This window comes from Falco cherrug, chromosome 4 (genome assembly GCF_023634085.1).
Source record: "Falco cherrug isolate bFalChe1 chromosome 4, bFalChe1.pri, whole genome shotgun sequence".
Taxonomy (NCBI): Eukaryota; Metazoa; Chordata; class Aves; order Falconiformes; family Falconidae; genus Falco; species Falco cherrug.
In genome coordinates, this window is record NC_073700.1 from 65,389,596 (window position 1) to 65,409,270 (window position 19,675).

General features: G+C 40.3%; 1 protein-coding gene and 1 long non-coding RNA gene across 6 annotated transcripts in view; one reads left to right on the forward strand and one right to left on the reverse strand.

Moving 5' to 3' along the window:
- CREM (cAMP responsive element modulator) overlaps positions 1-12,901 on the reverse strand; it is a 35,898-nt gene extending 22,997 nt beyond the window's left edge. For 2 of the 5 annotated variants that reach the window (XM_055708304.1, XM_055708306.1), the window contains exons 1-3: positions 12,747-12,899; positions 7,742-7,852; positions 6,974-7,097 (exon numbers count right to left, since the gene is read on the reverse strand). In XM_055708304.1, the coding sequence (XP_055564279.1) occupies positions 6,974-7,097; positions 7,742-7,782 (165 nt within the window). In that variant the 5' untranslated portion in view covers positions 7,783-7,852; positions 12,747-12,899. Of the gene's footprint in view, positions 1-6,973; positions 7,098-7,741; positions 7,853-12,746 lie in introns of those variants that run through there. The other 3 variants (XM_055708303.1, XM_055708305.1, XM_014282518.3) reach the window with 3 other exon arrangements.
- Positions 12,902-13,083: 182 nt separating this feature from the next.
- On the forward strand, positions 13,084-19,047 carry LOC114016723 (uncharacterized). The gene is made up of 3 exons (XR_003561373.2): positions 13,084-13,675; positions 17,080-17,173; positions 18,503-19,047. It is a non-coding gene; the product is annotated as an uncharacterized LOC114016723 (long non-coding RNA).
- The last annotated feature ends 628 nt before the right edge of the window (positions 19,048-19,675 follow it).

Genomic DNA, 19,675 nt, shown 5'->3' on the forward strand with positions numbered 1-19,675 from the left:
CACAGCTTTCCTCGGCTCTTGGCTCTCAGCTATCAGTACTGAGGATGAATGGGTTAAGAAACAGTTAAAACAACTACAGGCTAAGAAACAGTTCAATATTTATGCTATTACCATTAAGTCTATTAACAGAAACAAATACTGAAGCAAAAGGAAAACACTATGATTGATCCCAAGTTCTGTGTGATGAAGTATCTCTAAACTCAGGAAAGAAGGAGAATGGCAAATATTAATCATACAATAAACAGGGATTTTTCCAAGTAAACTGCACAAAAAAAACCTTATTTCAATATTCTGCACACACAAGAATAAACCCAGACTTATATCTAAAATTCTGGTATTATTCCCTTCATAGCTTTATTCTCAGCCCCCAAAGGTATCTGATATGAGCAGTAAAGGTAAAAAGAAATGACAGTGAGAAGAAAAACATGATGAATGCTGCCTACAACAAAAGAAAGTTAAAGGAAGTTTTCTATTTTTCTGTATTTATACTGAAGGCTTGGGTTTTTTTAATTTCAAATATTAAAGACTCTTTCATTCCTGATCCATAAACCATGGCTTGTCCATGAAACATTACTTTCTTGAGGCAAAAAAAAAAAAAGTTTTGTTACTATTAAGATGCATTGCTATCAAAAACCCCAGATGTTGGCTCCAATTAACTTAAAGAAACAATGCTTCTAGGAAACAGAGACAGGACTTTGTCAACATTCACTATGTAATTGTTCAATTGTTATAGGAAACTGAACCGCTTTTCAGGAAATAGAACAATTGAGGGCATTTCTAACCCTGAAATGGAAACAATCATTCTTTAAATGGCATTAAATAGCAACATGTAAATAGGACATACAAACCTTCTTCCCAATAGATAAAACAAATATGGTTATCAGAAACAGATATCTGAGTTTGAGATCTAGAAAGTCTTGAAGATCCAAAAAGTATGACCTATTTTGTGCCAAAGCTGACATCATCCTAAACCCAGACTTCACAGAAAGACCATAAAATCATTTAAGGTGGAAAAGACCTTTTAGATCACAGAGTCCAACCGTAAACCTAACACTGCCAAGTCCAACACTAAATCACGTTGTAGAATGTTAACAGCCATTAGGATATTACATGCAGAGCAGCTGCAAATAATTTTATCACATACTTTGCAATGGAGCAAATCCAAATGTTTACAAAGCATGCTAGCTTTTCAAAATATTACAATCACAATTTCACCAAACCTTCTGATTTACTACTATCTTTGTGAGAGCTGCAACCTGACACAGTATGTATCAGAAAGAACTTTCTGCATACAACCACACACAAAACAGTACAAGGTAAACAGTTTATGAGTTTCTTTTTAGTACACAATGGGTCAGGCACAAATAATCAGGAAGTAATCCAGTACTCAAGATTAAGAAACATTACATTCATTTAAAAGCTCCTTATTCAGTATAAGCACAGAAGAAAAAAATAGAAACACTCAGCTAATACCCTTTTAGACTAAAGTTTACACTATCACAGGAGAAATTGTTCCCATTAATTCAGATAATAGACTAAATGGGGGTGCAGGGTTAAGGGAAGTGGAGACAGTAATATTTTAAAACTGGATCAAACCAACAGTGATTTGTTTCTTCATTTGTATCTCTTTTAAACAGCTCCGTTTGGTTTGATCCCTGTTTGCTGAGTTTCCGCAAATGTTGACAGGACAAGAGGAAACGGCCTCAAATTGCACCAGAGGAGGTTTAGACTGGATGTTAGGATTCCTTTTTATTAGGTTTGTTTTCTATAACCAAGACTGAAAAAGATCTTTCCAATTTCATATTTGGCGTCTCCTTTTATAAATTATTAATTATTTATTTATTAATAATGAGAAAGTATTAGTATTTTTTTTATTCACATTTCCCTTTGCTTTGTTTTAAAATTGCATATTCCCGTGTTAAGCAAAACACTAGAACCTTTTGACGCTACCATGCATAAATGCTGACTGAAACGAACTTGGCAAAAACCCTACTTTCTGACATCAGCGATGAGCAATGCTACCTTTAACATCATTACTTCAACGGCTGTCTGGCACAATGGCTGGAAACAATCCACAGAAGCGACTCAGGAACATAGCGGGTGAGGGGAGGCTTAACACATTAAACCCTTACGCTGTTTAACCAAGTGCTATGTCCCTGGCAATGGCAAAGAGACTTAAGATGCTGAAATGTCCTTCTGGGTTCTATCCTTTTAGGTAAGCAACAGCCAAGTCTAATAGCTTCAACAAATAACAACCATGCGTTCTGCCACAGCAGTACGGTCCCATACTTCATACGGTTGGAAATATAAGTGCTCCCTCTTCCAAGAGGGGAGAGAAAAGTAGCCAGCAAAAAAAAAGACCATGAACTATCTTCATACTGAGGCACATTCTTTCAGAGAAAGAGGTTATTCATCAGTTATCTGACTTCAAGATGCCTTGTCCATCTGAACAATTACTCTGTGGATGTACGCACTCCTGTCACCCAATGTCAGATAACTTCTCCCTATCAAAGTACTACAGATACGAAATATGCAGTACACAGCTCCACCTAATTTCTGTCCCTGCTGTAGAATCTAAACAATACAAGGTCTCCAGAAGTAAAGTAAAAGTACTTTTGAAAAAGGCAAAGGCAAACCCATCCTGGATTCATCTAATAAAAGAGCAAAGGACTCACCACACTCAGGCACCAAGTAGCCTCTATGAGGAAAAGCTGAAGGCAAGGAAGTTTTGGTCAACTCCAAAGCTAATGCCAAAAAAGCTGCACACAGTTTTAAGGAAGACAAGGTCAGACTGACTGCAGCGATTTGGTGACAGCATACCCTTGAGGAAGCACAAAATGGTAACAAGGCTGCAAGCTTATAATCCTCAAACACCAGCTTTGCTAAATATCCTGGACTCGCATTTGGCAGGCTGGTTTTAGAGCTGCAATGGCCTCGCAAACTTCTACAGCACTCAATCTGTTGGGAGCAAGCTTTAACACAAAGTTTTAAGCTGAGAGCCCACAAGGAGAATACCTTTTAAGTGCTAAACCTCAGCAGTCCCAGCTTGCAATGGCTGTGCACTCCAGGCTCTGGAAAACTCCCTCTGCTCTCTGACAGCACCTCTCACACTGTAACTCCTGACCCATGTTCAGTTCATGGCCAGCACCAAGGTGTCAACCAATGCTATCTCAGGCCAAGACAGCGGACAGCTCTACTGATACAACATGACAAAGTTCATAAAAAAGTGATTCAAAGAAGAACCCATTAAGGATGTAAGATTAAAAAACCAACCAAACAAAAACAAACCCATAACTGAAAGTATTTTTGTCAAATCTGAAAAAGGTCTTAAGTACATTGCTCTTACGTTGATAGTTGTATTTTGTGCAGCTGAGCACAGGGCAACACAATGCAATATGGACTCTAGAAATCCTGCAAAAGGTATGTCTAATTTCTCTTTGAATATCAATGCAGATGTAACTGTTCCAAGACACAAGTTTGACTGTCATCAACATTATCAGAATATTCCAATGCAAATTAACTTCCTTTTAAAAACAGCCCTATATTTATTAATCTAAGTTCTGTGCATGTGAGACAGAACCCATGGAGCCCCATCTCAAAACTGGCTGAGAAATCTTCCACTTTGCACTTTTGTTCTTCCTTGAAGAGAAGGCATCAAACTTGTGTACAGGTGTTCTGTACACTTCCAACAGCTTCTAAAGACAATGACCAAATTTTTTACAAATTTGTATTTTCTTACCCAATTCTTTTGGTGGATGGATCACCAAATTAATACCGTGTCAATTCCCTTAACTGGCTGAAAGTAAGGGATGCAAGAAATCAAACTATAAATGCCATCTTATTCTGCATTAATTTATTTTATTTTTAAAATAACCCTTTAAAGACCGCAAGTGTCGATTTTGCCTCAATGGATGAAATAGGCATCTCATTTTTGCTAATGCCTAATTTACTAATTTTTGCTTTTGCAGAAAAAGTAATTTTATTTTCAGCACCAAAAAACTGCATGAGTATATAGCAGTATCTATTACACAAGCCAGGGGAAAAAAACAAAAACAAAATTATATTCGCTCTACTAATACTGTATAATAAGTACTCCTTAGCATTGCAGGTTAGTGCATCACACCACAGTGCTCCAGCCCAGACATTCTTACTGTCTCCCCTCCCTTCCAACAGAAGAGACTACATTAAGAATGCTTCAGCACAAAACAATGCAAAACAATGTCTGCCGTCTAAAAATTACCACCTTATTGAACACCTTTTCCACCTTTTCAAAACTAAATGGCAAGTATTTCTTTAAAAATCCTGAATTCCAGAAAAGGGAAAAACAAAACCACAAAAAAACCCACAAAACACCCACCTCATATGGAGTTGCATCCCTCAGCATTTTGCTAGTCAGTCCCTGGCCAGTCATAATTAAACAAAAAACCCTGAGCAAATAAAAAACTGTGAAATGCCGCCTCAACATAAAAAATCTCCACCTTTTTTACTGTGAGGGCAGTTAACCACTGGCACAGATGCCCAGAAAGGTTGTATAGACTCCGTCCTTGAAGATATTCACAACCCAACTGGACAAGGCCCTGGACAACCTGCTCTGGCCGTCCCTGCTGGCACAGGGGGTTTGGACTAGATGATCTCAAGATGTCCCTACCAACCTCAACCATTCTGCAATTCTTTGATAATAGACAGAAAACTACATATTGAGTATTGAAAGAGAGCGTATTAAAATGCTTTATTATGACTGAACAAAACCAAGGTTGAACAAATATTTGTCTGGAAAAAAAAAACCCAAAACAACCAAGCAACAAACCAACAAAAACAGCCTGAGATGTTTGAAAAGGAGCCCTCATTTTCAGTGACCAGGCATCCTTTAAGTGGCTGTCTTCTCTTAACTGCACTGCTCCGGAGGCCAAAAAGGGAGGAGCTATCCGTGCCCTCTGACACAGTCAAAATCCACAGGCACTGACCAGCACCACAGGCACAAGTTCCTCAGAGGCACCCCGGGTTGCCTGTCCCGTACCAGCAACATCAGACAGATGTTCCAGGCGAGGTCCGGGACCCCGCAGGGGTTAACCTCCCAGCGCCCGCCTCTAGCCCCCACCGTGGCACAGCTTCTCACCTTCTAAGCCTGCCAGGCAGGAATGAAAACTAGGAAAGTCCTCCTCATCTTAAGCCAAAGAAATGTCAGGACAAGGCCTTTCAGCAATAAACTTTCCCTTCAGGGCCCGTTTCACCAAAAGAAATGGTGCGACAGTTGAGCCTCAGGGTGGCAAGGGGGTGGGCAGGGGCTGGCAGCCGCCCCAGGCAGGGGGGCAGCCTGCGGCAGGCCTGTCTGCTGGGGGCCTGGCTGCTGCACTGTTTCAGTGCCACAACTCCATCAACCCCACTTTTCTGGACAGCCGAGGAGATGGACACAGACTCCAGCTATGGGCGCCCAGCAGCTCTGACGGGTCCAGGGCAGCTCTCTGGGCCGCCGGACCAAAAAGAGGGACCCCCAGACGTACACTCCAGCCTGTTATCCTGAGCCTTCAAACTGAAGCGTGTGTGTTTCATTTCAGTGCTAACTGACCAAGACCCACCATTACTTCAGTTATTAATTTTAACTGAAAGTCCTGAGACCCACAGCCAGTACAGCTGAACCTTCACACACTCTGCTCAAGCACTAAATGCCAATAAACATAGAAACTTTTCCCTGGGGACCCGGCAGAAGCCATCCTACAGCATTAGTGAAAGCTTTGTCTCTAAATCAACATTACGCATCCTAAGGGACAAAATTCACAGGTACTTTGCAGAGACTACTACACAAGCCAACTGAGTTTACATGTAAATCATCCTTGTAAAGTTTAAATGCAGAATTTGAACAGAGCTATCAAAGAAAGAACAAGTAAGAGGATGACATCAACTGAGCAAACCAAATAAAATTCTTGGTTTCATGCTCCATTCTCAAAGAAAAAAACCCTCAAACAATATTCCCAATGCTGTAGGTATCAAAACCACAACAAATACCATAGCTAACAAAAATAACAAGTGTTTATAAATATTTTGCAGTTTATTTTGTGTCTGAAGACACAGCAAAAAGCTGTATTCAGTCTTGAAAATATACCTATAATGTAAATCAAGTTTCTAACATACCAAATATATGGCATCAACACTTACTAATTTCTAACTTCCGATGATGAAAAAATGCTGTAAGATGTTTTTTAAAATCAGTTCCCTTATTTCATAAAGGGGTTTTGACGATCCTTCTAGAGAGTCTATACAGCTTTCTGAAGCCATAAATCTTCATACTGGCAAGAACACTATTTCTCTCAAGTGCTGAACGTTTCAGTGCGTATTTTTAATGTCTGAGAATTAGCACTATGTCATTTTTTATCCATTAACCAAAGAAGAATCCAGGTACAACTACCATACAGAACATACAGAGTATATTTTCAGACCTCTAGACACTGTCATTGGATGCACAGGGATGAAACAAAACAAGCATACATTAAAAATGTACTTGCAAGAAGATGAAACATGTTTGGTACAAAAACTGGAACTAGTAAAGAACCATGCTTACTTTTATGCATTTTTCATTTTTCTTATACAATACCTCTTCAGGGAACACACATTTTAGGTATGTTTGATCTTTCAGCCACCCCAGCTCTCCATGACACTATTCCCATCTCCATAATAAACACGACCATCTTGGAAAAGTAGGGGGAAAACCCCACTAAAAACAACAACAAACCAAAAATGTGCCTACTGATCACTCTGAAAAGCCTGGTCTCCTACAGGTGTTACCCTTTAACAGACCTCATGTTATATCAGCCCTTCCTTAAATACTACAGGCATAGTTTTCAGTATAGCTTTGCTATGTTTTTCCTATTTAATAACAAGACTTACAGAACATGGGAACTCCAAACTGATAATTTAAAAGTCATAGCAGTTCTGAATACTACTTTATTGATTCTTATATTTCCACATTTTGACTTACCTCCGATCCTCGGGAAATCTGACTTCGGCCTGGCTGATTCTGAAGGTGACCAGCATCTCTCTCTGGCATAGAATCAACTGCATTGTCATCCGGTTGTGATTCAACCATTTCCATGGTCATCTGCCTAAAAGTAAGCACATACACATCTAAATAATGCAGTACAAGGAGGTATATCAGCAGGCACTGATGGAGAAAAGAGCAATTCCAGACCATTTTATATTTGGAGCAGAAAATATACAATTTTTTTCTCAAAACTATCAGATTAACTGATGTCCTTTCTTCCCGTTCCCCCATATTAAAATACTCCTTAATATAGCCACGAGCTCTAAAACAAGTACTTTGGAAAGCTGCAAGGAGAGGCAGTTCTGGAAATGGTTCTCAGGGGAGGGATAAGCACAGAATCCCTGGGTCCCGTGCAGTGTTGACAGCAGGACTGGGGGTGCAGCACTCCAGAGTGGACCACCAGCACTGCCCACAGCAGGTCCCTTGTGCTTCACATCTCCCACAGCACAAGGCTCAAGCTGACCAGCAGCCATGTGCCGCTACAGCCCTCTCAAAACTCCTGAGATACCAACCCCTGGCTGGGATCTACACTTCAATTGTCTGTGAACTACTCTGGGCTCAAGACCCACAACAATTCTTGTTTTGCAGGTTTAAAAGTAGGGTAAGTTTCATAGAAGAATAAGCAACTCCCTGAGCCTCAATTTATGAGTTTAAACTCCACCAAGAAAGCTTCCAAATATATCTGCTACATAAAAATGCAATTACCTGATGGTTGCTTTTCCGTATTTCTTGGCACACTTAGTCATAATGGAAGGTGTGTTTTAAAACAGAAGTTTGGCTCTCTTTGGCTCCCTTTCTCTCCTACCAAACCCTGCACTGAAGGTGCAACATTGAACAGGTGATGTCACAAACATTGCCATGGCAACAGGTCAGTTTACAAACAGAACAGACAGGATAGGGTCAGGCAGAGGCAGGCAGAATGCCCTGTGGGCATGCTCCCACCCACACAAGTAAACGCGGCTGCAAAAGGAAGGTGCGATATACTTGTGGAATTTAAGAAGCAACAGATCTTGCTTCCTCAGGTTCAGCTACTGTAACTAGGGGATGGCAAGCCCGTCTGAACTCAAACTTCAATTATTTCAGCTGGCTGATAGTTCTCAGGTCTTACACGGAGATGGAAAAGACAGGGAAGGAAGTCTGCTCTGCACCTGACTCAGACTCCTGAATTTAGTCCCACGTGTTAAGTTACCTATACTAAATCAAATTAAATGTAAACCCAGCTCCTTTTGCAGCATTATTATACAGAACATTCCACAATCTTTGAGGAGATTAAATAATTATTTTTTCTAAAAATCACCCTTTTTGCCTAGAATAAAGGCATGAAAATACGAGAAGGAATCTAGTCAAATGATGCAGGGGAGTGTATTTCTAGCTTATATTCCTCCAACGGTATTCTACTGACCACACATAACAGTACTACAGCTACTGGTTGCCAAGCTGTATACAGTTCAAGATTTTATGGGTTAACATTAGTATTTCTGCCAATAGAAGTTACATACTCTATACCAATATCAATTTGGATTAGATTCATAAGGCGACATTTTACACCTAAAGTCCTTCTACATTTCTGTCTTGTTAGTTACCACTAATTACCTTCTTCTCTAGATACAATCTAATTAAAGATCTAGTGAAATTAACTAATGCTGAGCCACTCTGTGGAGAATGTTTTCACTAAGCTTTCCACCATAATTTTCCATAACAAGACATGTTATTAAACCATTCTGGGTTTGTATATGCAATATTCAATATAACAATAATAATTAAAAAGTAGAAGGAAAAAAAAAGTTCCTTCGTAGTAAACTAGGACCATCCACAGTCTCAAACACGAAAGCTCTATCTGGTTCATGTAAGAATGCCTCCACAAGCTTCAAAACTGCTGAAGTAATGAAAACCCAAGGAAAATTAAATATTGCATAGGTACTGGCAACACATTAATTGCAATCTCTTCCTAAAGATTGGTATATAGTCAGAATTAATTGACTTCATACAGGCTCTGAAGTATTTTCTTCTCCAAAGCCATCTGCCACAGATAATCTAGCACTGGAAAAAAACCCACGTACTTCTATTCCTACTGAATGCATTCCATTGAAATTTTAGCCGGCAAAAGCCATTCTTCATGTTGTAAAAAATTTAGTTTATAATTACTCACTGATCGCAGAACACTATAAAAAAAGTATTTATTTTTACTACTTTATCAGGATTTTTCTCCCAAAGTCTTAATCTGCGGTGCCCCAGTAACTGAGTTAGCAAATAGCTTTGAAAAGAACGTCAGCGCAGCAGAACAAAAGTTATTTCTAGTATTTTACAAAATACAGTACAAAGGACTGTATTTTTCAGATTATTTATGTTAAATCAGAAAAACAACAGCAAGTATTATACATGCCAGCAAAATGACAAGTAATGTTAAGACTTATGACATACAGAAAAAACTCAACAATTTAAAGATTTTCCATCTATAATTGTGTATATTCTGACTTAACACAAATGACTGCTTATTTTAAATCTTCAGCAAAGTGGAATAAAATCTGAGAACTTGTATACTGCTTTTAATTAGGTTTTTTTTGGCTGCCATAAAATACAACTGTTACCCTAGAACAGAGCAAAATACTCTTTCTAGAGAGGCTAGAATCAACTTCTTTTTGACAACCTCATAATCCTAGTATGTTTGTAAACAGAGACTTAATTAAAAATGCTGTTCAAATGTAAAAACCTAACTACAGCCTATAAAACTGAAACAAAAAATGACAAAGGGCATAAGTAATTTTAAAAGATACACTAGTTATCTACAAAATGTAGCACACTAGTATCATAATTCAGATATGTTACAAAATTATGAAACATCAATAGATGTAACCATAGGGGGTTTCTAAACTTGCAGGTGAAGGTCAGTTGCAGTCACTTGAGCCCACAGGTTTAGAAGTGACATAGCTGTACAGGGCCATGTCAATTCATGTGGGCCTGTGCACCGCTGAAGACCATGCATGATAAAAAACCCCTGAATTTCATGGTCCAGTCTAGATTATCACTGTCTTTAGCACTTTCATAAACTCTCAGATTCCTATAACCTAAGATGTACAGGTTTGTGTATTTCCTGTCTTATCTCATATATCATTTCAGCATCCAACTGTTTTTAATAAATATACTGAAAAATACAGAGCAAGATTATGTTTTTTTCTAAAACATCAGTAATATGGACCATGGTAAGAAATGGTTATTAAATCAATCCAGGAACTACAAACATAAAGTTTCCACATGTATCACATTCAATCAGCCTACATTGCAAGCAAATTCTAACATATTTATTGCCTTTAATTTTCAAAGTAAGAAAAACCTTTTGCCAAGCACTTAAAATACTTTTAAAAAGTGTATCAGTAGTATTACATGTCACACAGAGTTTACATTACCTTCCTTCTATTTTTTTAAAGGAAAACCAAGCAGTTTAAAGTACATGGTCTTAGGTCCTGTTTAAAATCAGGTAACAATACAGAAAAATGTTACCTAGATTAAAGCTTGAATATAATTAACCTTATATTCAGTATCAAGACATTCATTTCTTACATTTTCCACCTTGGTTGCCTACCATCATTGAACAGTAGTTTTAAATATTAATCTGGATTTTTGAATTAATAAACAAGTTACACCTCTCGTAAAAAGGGGACAAAAAATGTTTTTCCGTAACATATAAGAGATACCTGCTTATTCCTACACAATAGCAAATACATCTTCAGGATCTGGCAGGAGGTTTAACTGTTATCTAGCTAGCAACATTCCAATATATGTTAGTACACATTTAATACTGTCACTGAGACTAATGTACAGTAGGTCAGTAACAGGTAAACAGGATTAAGACTATATAGTGCACATCAAAAGCTTCTTCAGCTGATAGCAGCAGCACCCCCAACAGGGCAATACTGACAGGCAGCATTAGCTTGAGGAAAACGCTGCCCAGGTGACCTAAATAACTGGAAGTCATTTACAGCTGAAGTTGTGAACCTTTTCTATTTTTGTCCATAGATAAAAAGCAAAGGATAGCATCCCCATCAAGATGTGTTCTTGTGTAACAAAGAGCACAAAAAATTCTTTTACTCCCCCCTCACCACTGCTATTAGTTTTATAATTACATCGCTGAATATCGATATAAATATTTAATGTCTTTTGGTGAAATTAAACTGCGTAAGCAAATTGGTACAGTATTTTACATAATTCAAAATGTGTGATTGTCTAATTAAATACCCAGAGACATTTTAAAGACAACTTCTTTATTTCAACAATACTTTATACATCAGAGACTGTTTACAAAGGTGGCTTAACACAAAGGAAATTTTAAGGGGCTAAGAAACATGTTTCATCCCTTGCTCCAAACCTCTTTGAAGGCTTTTATTCAGAGGGAAGTTACTAGAAAGCAGGGATGTGAATTTACAAACAGCTATTTTGCATTTACTGATGAACCTATGGTAAGCGTGGAAATTATCAGAATGCACTAGTTTAGAAGAGTATTGTGTTTTCAAGTCTGAAGTCTATGATCTGTTTTATTACACTACTTTGTGAACCACACCAGCCGGCAAGGTGGTCACAGCATTCAGCCACATAAAACAAGTGACAGCGCAACAGACCAGATTCTGAAAGTGTAATTTTTCTGGTTTCAGTATCAGCAGAATACTGTTTCTTGTGTCTCCTAAACTATGTTTCCTCATTTTCTTCCCCATCCTTTTCTTCCTAGAATCTCTTAACAAAGCCCTCAACGAAAATCTAAAAACCCAACCTGCCATTACTGTAAGCACAAGCATGCTGCCCATCACGCTGCATCTGCCACCTCAATAACCCAGATAAGACAATGCTGAGTCTGCTATAAAAAGGGCACACGGTCCCTGTTCAGACCAGTTCCTGAATAGGTAAGAGGATCATTTAAGCATCAGTATCTGTGGAATCATGTAACGTGCATCTCCACTCAGCGCCGAGTAAGATGCTGACATGGCAGTGGTGGATGTAGACTAACCCAGAGCAAGGCCCGGGGCTCGGGAAGCCCACTGTCGTCATCTCCCACCTGTTTTCCTGTCCCAGCACGGAAAACCCTACAGGCAAGGATGTGATCAGGGCTACGGGACTAAGGGGAAAACGCCACCGGGTACCACGGCCGACCCCCTCCCGCGGCCAGCGCTCTCCCCGCCGGCAGCCGGGTCAGCACCCCGGAGGCCGCCGGGACCTGCCGTGCCGGGGCTCCCAGACCGCAGCGGGAAGCTCGCAGCCCCGTCCCCTCCCTCGCCGGCCGCCGACAGGCGAGTCGAGCCGCTCTCCCTCCCCAGCCTCCCTCTGGAGGCAGGGCCCTAGCCACCACCTGCCAGGGCCCGGCGGGCACCTCGACTCCCGGCCCATGACGGAGCGAGGCACCCCACACGCCCCTTCCCAGGCTGCGGAGACGTCCCGGGGCCGCCCGACAGAGCCGTGCCAGGCCGCCGGCCTGCGCCGCCCTCCCTGGGCGCAGCGCGCTCCCGGCCGGCGGCGGGGACGCGCCTCCACTCCCTCCTGCGCGCTCCCGGCGGCAGGGGCTGAGCCGAGCGGCACAGCGCCCCCCTACCCTACCCTGCCCTGCCCTACCCTGCCCTGCCCTCCGCGCTGCCGGGGCCGGCCGCTGCCCTCTGCGCTCCCCCGCTCCCGGCCCGCGGGGGGTCGGGCTGCGCGCACACGTGTCCCCGCCCCCTCCCGCACTCACCCGCCGCCCTGTACGTGCTGCCCCCGTCACAGTGGGTGGGGGGGATTGGGCCGGGCGGAGCCGCACGTCGGCCTCACGTCAGCGCTGATGCAGCCGCGCCGCCGCGGGGGCGCTGAGGAAATGGCGTCTGCGGTGACTCCCAGCCCCAGCGGCCGCGGAAAGGGGAGGAGCCGGGGCTCGGGCGGCGCCGCCGGTTGGCTACGGGGCGCCCAACGGCTGACGCGTTGGCCAACCGCCGCCGCGGGGCCACCGGCGGCACCTCTCATTGGCCGGGGGGCGGGACGAACCGGCTGGTGTGGGGGAGGGGCGGCCACACCGCTGCCGGCGGGGGGCGGTGGTGGCCCGGGTAGCTCCTGGCGGAGGTCGTACGGAGCCGCGCGCAGCCGGGGGGGCCGGGCTGCCTCGGCCGGGCTGCGGGGGGTGGTCCCGCTCTTCGGTGCCCCAGGGGCGCGGTAGCGGCGCCGTGCCGTGCCGGCTGGGCCTCCTCGATAAGGGTGGCTGGGTGGGCCGCGCCGGCGCCGGGGGAGAGGCCTGCCCGCGGGGCCCAGCTGAGGCAGGGCTGGCGCCATCCCGGGGAAGGGGGCGCCGCGTAGGCCGCAGGCGGCCCCCGTGGCGGTGCCGCACAGTGAGGGACAGGAAGCCTCGCAGGCAGCCAGGCGGTGGGACAGCCAGCAGCAGCAAGGCCCCACCGCGGAGCTACTGCCCGCAGCTGGTGTAAATCCTTGTATTTACTGAAAGCACATCCCTCGTATCAGTTATTCCTAATACGGCGTCTCTTCCTCTTTGAAGTGTGACATCGTATTTCGTATGTATTCGGCTAAATAAATCAGAAATTGCCCAGAGATAAGGAACAGGAGCTAGGTGCGTGTTTCCCCGCTCACCACCACAAGAATACATTCAAATGTCATGAGTCACGTTTGGTTGGTCCTGTATGTGTGACCATTTCTTGTTCCAGGAAGTATAAGGCACATATTCTCAGTTTTAGTAACATTAAAATGCCATAAATGCTTGGGCCCTAAACTCTGTTACTAGTGGTGTTTTAACATCATGCGCCTTACTGCTGTTCAGTATTTTAGTAGTACAGTATATTTTAAATTACATGTCTATACATCACTTACATCCTGAACTTATGTAATGTTTTTACCCATTCTTACATTGTTAGTGTTTTTTGTCTGTGAGAAGCTATTCAGTAGTGTGCTAAATAAGAATGAGAACTTGAGGTTAATTTCATGTGACTCATTGTGATTGAAGAATTGGAGGATGTGTGTGTCAGGATTGGTGATATGTCCGTACAGGTCAAATATTCAGTCTTATTCATGGAATGAAGAGAACCTGGGTATTGATTTCCTGTGTTTAAAAAAAGCCAAATAACTCTTATCTCTGGCTTCATAAAAGATGGGTTATATTTATTTGCAAAGGTTTTTGCCTTTAACTATTTAAGTTTGTTAATTTGTCTCACCAAAGTTATTTAACACAGCTATCAAAATCACAATCTAGCTCAAAGAATGCAAAATTTTTATCTTCCTTATTGCTTATGCAAGTTGTCAGTTTTCATCCTACATTTTCTTTGTTGAAATATTGAACAACACCCCCTTCCTGTTTTGACTTCTGCTTCCCTCCTTTTGTTTGTTGCATATATTTTACATGTCTTCAGGGTTTTCAATAGGAGGTTCTCCTCCCATGATTAATAACCTCCTGGTTTGACAGCTAACCCATTAGGTGCAATAATGTTATGCCCATTCATCAGAAGATGTGCTTTACTAGAAAACCTCTGGTCAATTAGAAAATATTTGATAGAATAATAAGATAACCAAACAAGCAGACAAGTGTAAAACTACTGAGAATAACTCTACTAAAGCCTTTGGAAGAAATTCCGTCTTTGCTTAGTATACTCAAAAAGCCAAAAGTAGCTGTTGAGATACTAGTAGCGCCTCAAAAATATTATTGAAGGTAGAAGTTGGATTACAAACAGGAGGAAATTTCAAATGAGTGTGTTAAAGGAAACCACTGGAATGAGTTAGTTATAAACAAGCTGAGAATTTCCATGGAACTCTTACAGCATGGATTTGGAAAAGCAGGTATTTTCTATTAGTTTTCAAATGTGTCATAAGCAGCTTTGAAATGTTTAACTCAGAATTGATTACTGTTTATACCTCTTCTCTCTGATAATTTAATAAAGTGTATCAGAGGAGTGAGTGAACTGCCAAAGGGAGTTAATCCTTGGCAATATAAAGATGTCTAGCCACCTTCAGCTCTTGATATGGCTTAATGAAGTTGGGCTGGAAGAGGAGGGCAATGAAAAGGAAGTGTGGCATTCCTACTCTAGCAGGGTTGGGGTAGTATATTTTTTAACTGAGGACAAAATGACCTTTGCTACAAAAGTGTGTCATTTTAAAATGGTTCTAATCAAATTGGTATCAATCCCTGATATGAACCAATTTAATTTCAAATACTAAGACCAAAAGCAATACATAAGAAGACTGCACAGGTCAGGATTCTATATGATTGTCATAATTTATGTAAGATGATTCTGAACATAAATTTGAGATCCAGGCACCTTGCTGCCATCAGAATGACTACCTGGGTCATTTTTTCTCTGTAAGCAGGAATGTCCAACCTGGTACTGCGTCCTACAGATTCAAGGAAGTATCAACCATTCAGTAGCAGTTACTTTTTAAATAGTTTTTTTGGCTTTGGTGGGCAAAGTGGGAAGTTCTGTAAGGAGAAGTTCAAAGTGTAACTGAAAAAGCACTGTCAATTTCAGCACCCTGCAGCTGCCCTTGGCAGTTCCCACCCGCTCGGTGACATTGGTATAGCTGCTTGGGCAACCCCGAGCCCTGTCTGGGGAAGTAATTAAGAGTTAGAAACACTGTGTCAGGAAAGAAAGTTTCTTTTAACCTGGATGAATTCTTAGGTCTGGTCTGCTGTACTACCAGCTGTGCTACCTCTGCTGGGGAGGGGTAATACATGAGCAGGGAGCTGGAGCAACTTCAGCTGGCACTGACACCAAAAGAAACATGATGGTTTTTTGTAGAGAACAGAAATACTTCACCAATGCATATCACATCAATATGAATGCCATCTATGTAATCTTCAGACAACTGATTTTATATATTGGGTCTTCACAGCTGTCTTTTGAGTAGGTTTTTTTAAGGAATAGGGTTAAAAGAACTTGGTGCATTTCAGTTATAATCTTATGAAATACATATGTAGTTTTCTTGTTAAAAAGTTCACAGATTGTCATGGCATAAGACAGAAAAAGGGATACGCTATTTATATTGTTTGTACATTTCAGACATTTGAAGATAATATAGTTTAGGCTGACAAAAATAGACTGGCATTCTATTTGAAATAATACTGATATTTAATATTTTTGCTTTGATTATGCATTATAGACATGATCCCAGTATTGACATCTTGACTGCTGTTTAAATACTTGTTCTGTGATTTTTTTTCATCTTAGAGCCATTTGGTGTGTTACGTCTCTTTTCAGCCCATTCCACACCTACACATCCTACACATTTAGGAATGGTGAAATAGAACTTCTAGGTTAAAGAAAAACCTTTATTCAAATTCTGTCTGAAATGCCCTAACTGTTATTTATAAAAAGAAAATGATAACTTATAGGTAATTTATTATGCCAGCACTGAATGCTTAGCTGAAAGATGTCCAGTAGATGTAGTCTCACATAATACTTAATGAAGCTCACTGCTAGGCTTTTCTAACAGCATTCTGTTTTTCTTCACTTATGCAATCTGATATTTGATGTCTACATCTTTGTCTCCTTAAAGACTGCAAGTTTATAATTGTTGTCATAGCTCATAAAGTAATTCCTTATTGGGTATATGAACCTAGAAAAGACTGAACTACCATAAAATATTTAGAACACAGATCTCTTTGCAGCCACTCAAGTTTTAGCTGATCATTAAATAACCCTACCTCTATTCCTTCATTGCCTCTAAAGGCATAGAAGGGCAAGTGTAGAACTTGTAGAGTGGTCACAGGAAAGTGCAGTCAACACATAGCCACTGTTTTCACAACTTATTTTGTAAGTGTGATGAAAGTCAGAAGTAACCAATATCCTCATGCTGCAACAGAATACTTATCTGTCTGAAACACAACAGATTAGGCAAGAACTACGCTTGTAGTAGTAATGAGTAAAAAGTTTATATTTATATATATTTATATATATATTTATATATATATATTTATATATATTTATATATATATTTATATTTATAAAATATAAATGAGTAAAAAGTATAAAATATAAAATACTGTAATAAATACATAAGACTAATCATTTACCTATTATTTTTTTAAAAACCACTAGCAACACAAGAAAAATATCCATTTCCATTGGCTTACAAATAGAGAAAGAAATGACACACCCTTAAAAAGGCAAAGATTGAACAATATTGTAAAAGGTAAAAGCTTTGTAAATTGTATTTTTTTCTCAAATGCATATAGGCTTTATAAAAATGTTACACGTCAGTAGGTTTGTAAGTATTTAGTTACGTTTCCTCTCCTAAACTACATTAAGATGGAAGTAAGACTGAGTGACCATATAAGTAGTATAAGAGCAAATTACTGATCCTTTTATTGTTATTTTTCACTACTGCCCACCTGAAAATCGATACTGCCTAAATTAGTGCTGTGCTAAGGTACCACCTTGACTTTTATGGGTTGTAGAAGCCAGAAGTGCAGCAAGGAGCAGCCTTGAGGATTTCTCGGTGTGGCTTAGTGAGAAGCTTGGCCTAACAGCTGTGGGGCTTTGCAGCACCTCAGCCAGCTGTGCACTACCTTATGTCATGTAAATAACAGGACTTCTTTATGTGGAAGGAGGTCACTATTGTTGAAGGGAGTATCAAGTACTAATCTAGTTCAATTTTTTTAAAATATCATTACTTTGATTTTCTTGGGTTTGTAATTTGTGGATAACTGGCTAGCTGAAAAGGGTCACATAGACATAGTCCAGCTGGCTGGACAAAAATGCACATCGCTCTCAGCTTATCTGAAGTAAAGCAAAATACACTGTCTTTGGCTGTCCTTGTTACACAATAACAGGAAGATTTTGGTGGGAAAAGAATGTTGCAGGTGGGAACAGAAAACTACAGAAGAGAAACTAGGGGTGGGCTTGGTATTTAGGCAACTAACCAATAATGAGCTTAACTTTTGTAATATGTATGAGCTAATTATAAGAAGGCATAAAAGGTGACTGTAAGAGACAATAAACGAAGTCTGCTGATCACTCATATTGAGTGACTGTGTCTTCCCTCCGTCGCAACAGTAATTATTTGATTTTGGATAATAGCTTGCAGTAATGCTACAATACTTTATATCCCAAAGCACAGATGTACAGTCTGAAATACAAAATTTTGATGTGGTTTATTTGTGGGTTTTGGTTTTTGGGGTTTTGGGTGGGGTTTTTTTTAACTTTTTTTAGGATTTGTAATCAGAAATCTAATTTTATACATACTAAACAGGAATCACAAGTGATACATTACTATCTGGTATGTCCTGTAGTTTGAAAGGAGGGGTACTTACGGATGCATCAAACCGTGCCAAAGCAAACCAGAGTACATTAGCAGCTAAACTGTGGTCACATTATTAATTACTGCTTAACCAACACCACAAACAACTCACATGATTTGAGAGTGTGTAGTTAGATATTTGGTGTGGTGTTTCTAAGAAAAGCTTTATGAGAGGGAAAACTGACACAATTCACAATGTGTTTCCTCATCTACCATTCCTAGGTGAGGACTCCATCACTGTCTTCTCCCTGCACACTGGAGCCAGAATGAAGAAAAGAATGGGGAAACCCATAGTCTGGCATATAACTTGACATTCTATGAATTGCTGTGTACTCATTTGTTGCTTAACCATTTCATGAGAGAAATTATCATAGTGGAAAAATAATATTCTGACTAGGTAACAGTGTAAGGTGGCTGAAATGGTTGAAGGATTGACTGGTGAGTTCAAGATATATGCATGACGGTACTTCTGCTGCAGCAGAAAAGAGGAATGGTGACTGAGATCTATTACATAAAATTTTCTCATTTCCTCTACTGAATAATGAACTTACCCTGTATAATAGTTTCTTCATAACATGAACATAATGTGTACTTCACAGTATTCTTAACCATGTACAATTTATTACTGTTTGTAGAGATCTTTGAACTTCTTTGGTGAAAAGTATAAGGTTTGTATAAAACATTATTTTGTACTTATGAATATTAATGATGTCACTTTTCAAACAACTGCTTAAGTTCTATTTAAAATTAAAATACATAAAACTTCACTATTAAAAGTCTTCTGAATAGGCTGTGTTAGAAGAAGTACACAGAAAATGGAGTTTGCCAGTATGAAAAGCTTCCTGAAAGGTTTAAAAAAATCTCAGGTAGCTTAATGTGAATATACTGTACCACGGGAATGCGCATACCAAAAACTGTTTACACATGATGGTGCTTTGCAAAAGATTTATCCTGTAGCAAGGTAAGCCAATGCAATAATGTGGCAGGCAGTAATAAGACATCGTGAAACTACCTCACACAATGTGAATGCCATCAGCCATTCAGATAATGCATAAAAGACAAATACATATGCATATATCATATTCATTCAAAAATATGTGATGAAAATATGAAAAAAATACTGAGAAGAATTTGCATTTGGTTAGCAGTCTGTCTGTAGACTAGATTTTCTAGTACTTGTAAGTTGTTTTCGACGGGAAAGCAGAATTATTTTCTTAGTGGTAGATGGTTGTAGATGGCAGTGGAGAGCAAGAATGAAGAATAAAAAATGAAAAGCAAAACCAACTGAATAAATTGAGTTCACTAGATGCAAAGTAAATGTGTTTGGGAGCTTTAAAAAGAAGGAAGGGATACAAGTGAAAAATAATTAAATGGAATGATGTTCAGTATAACAGG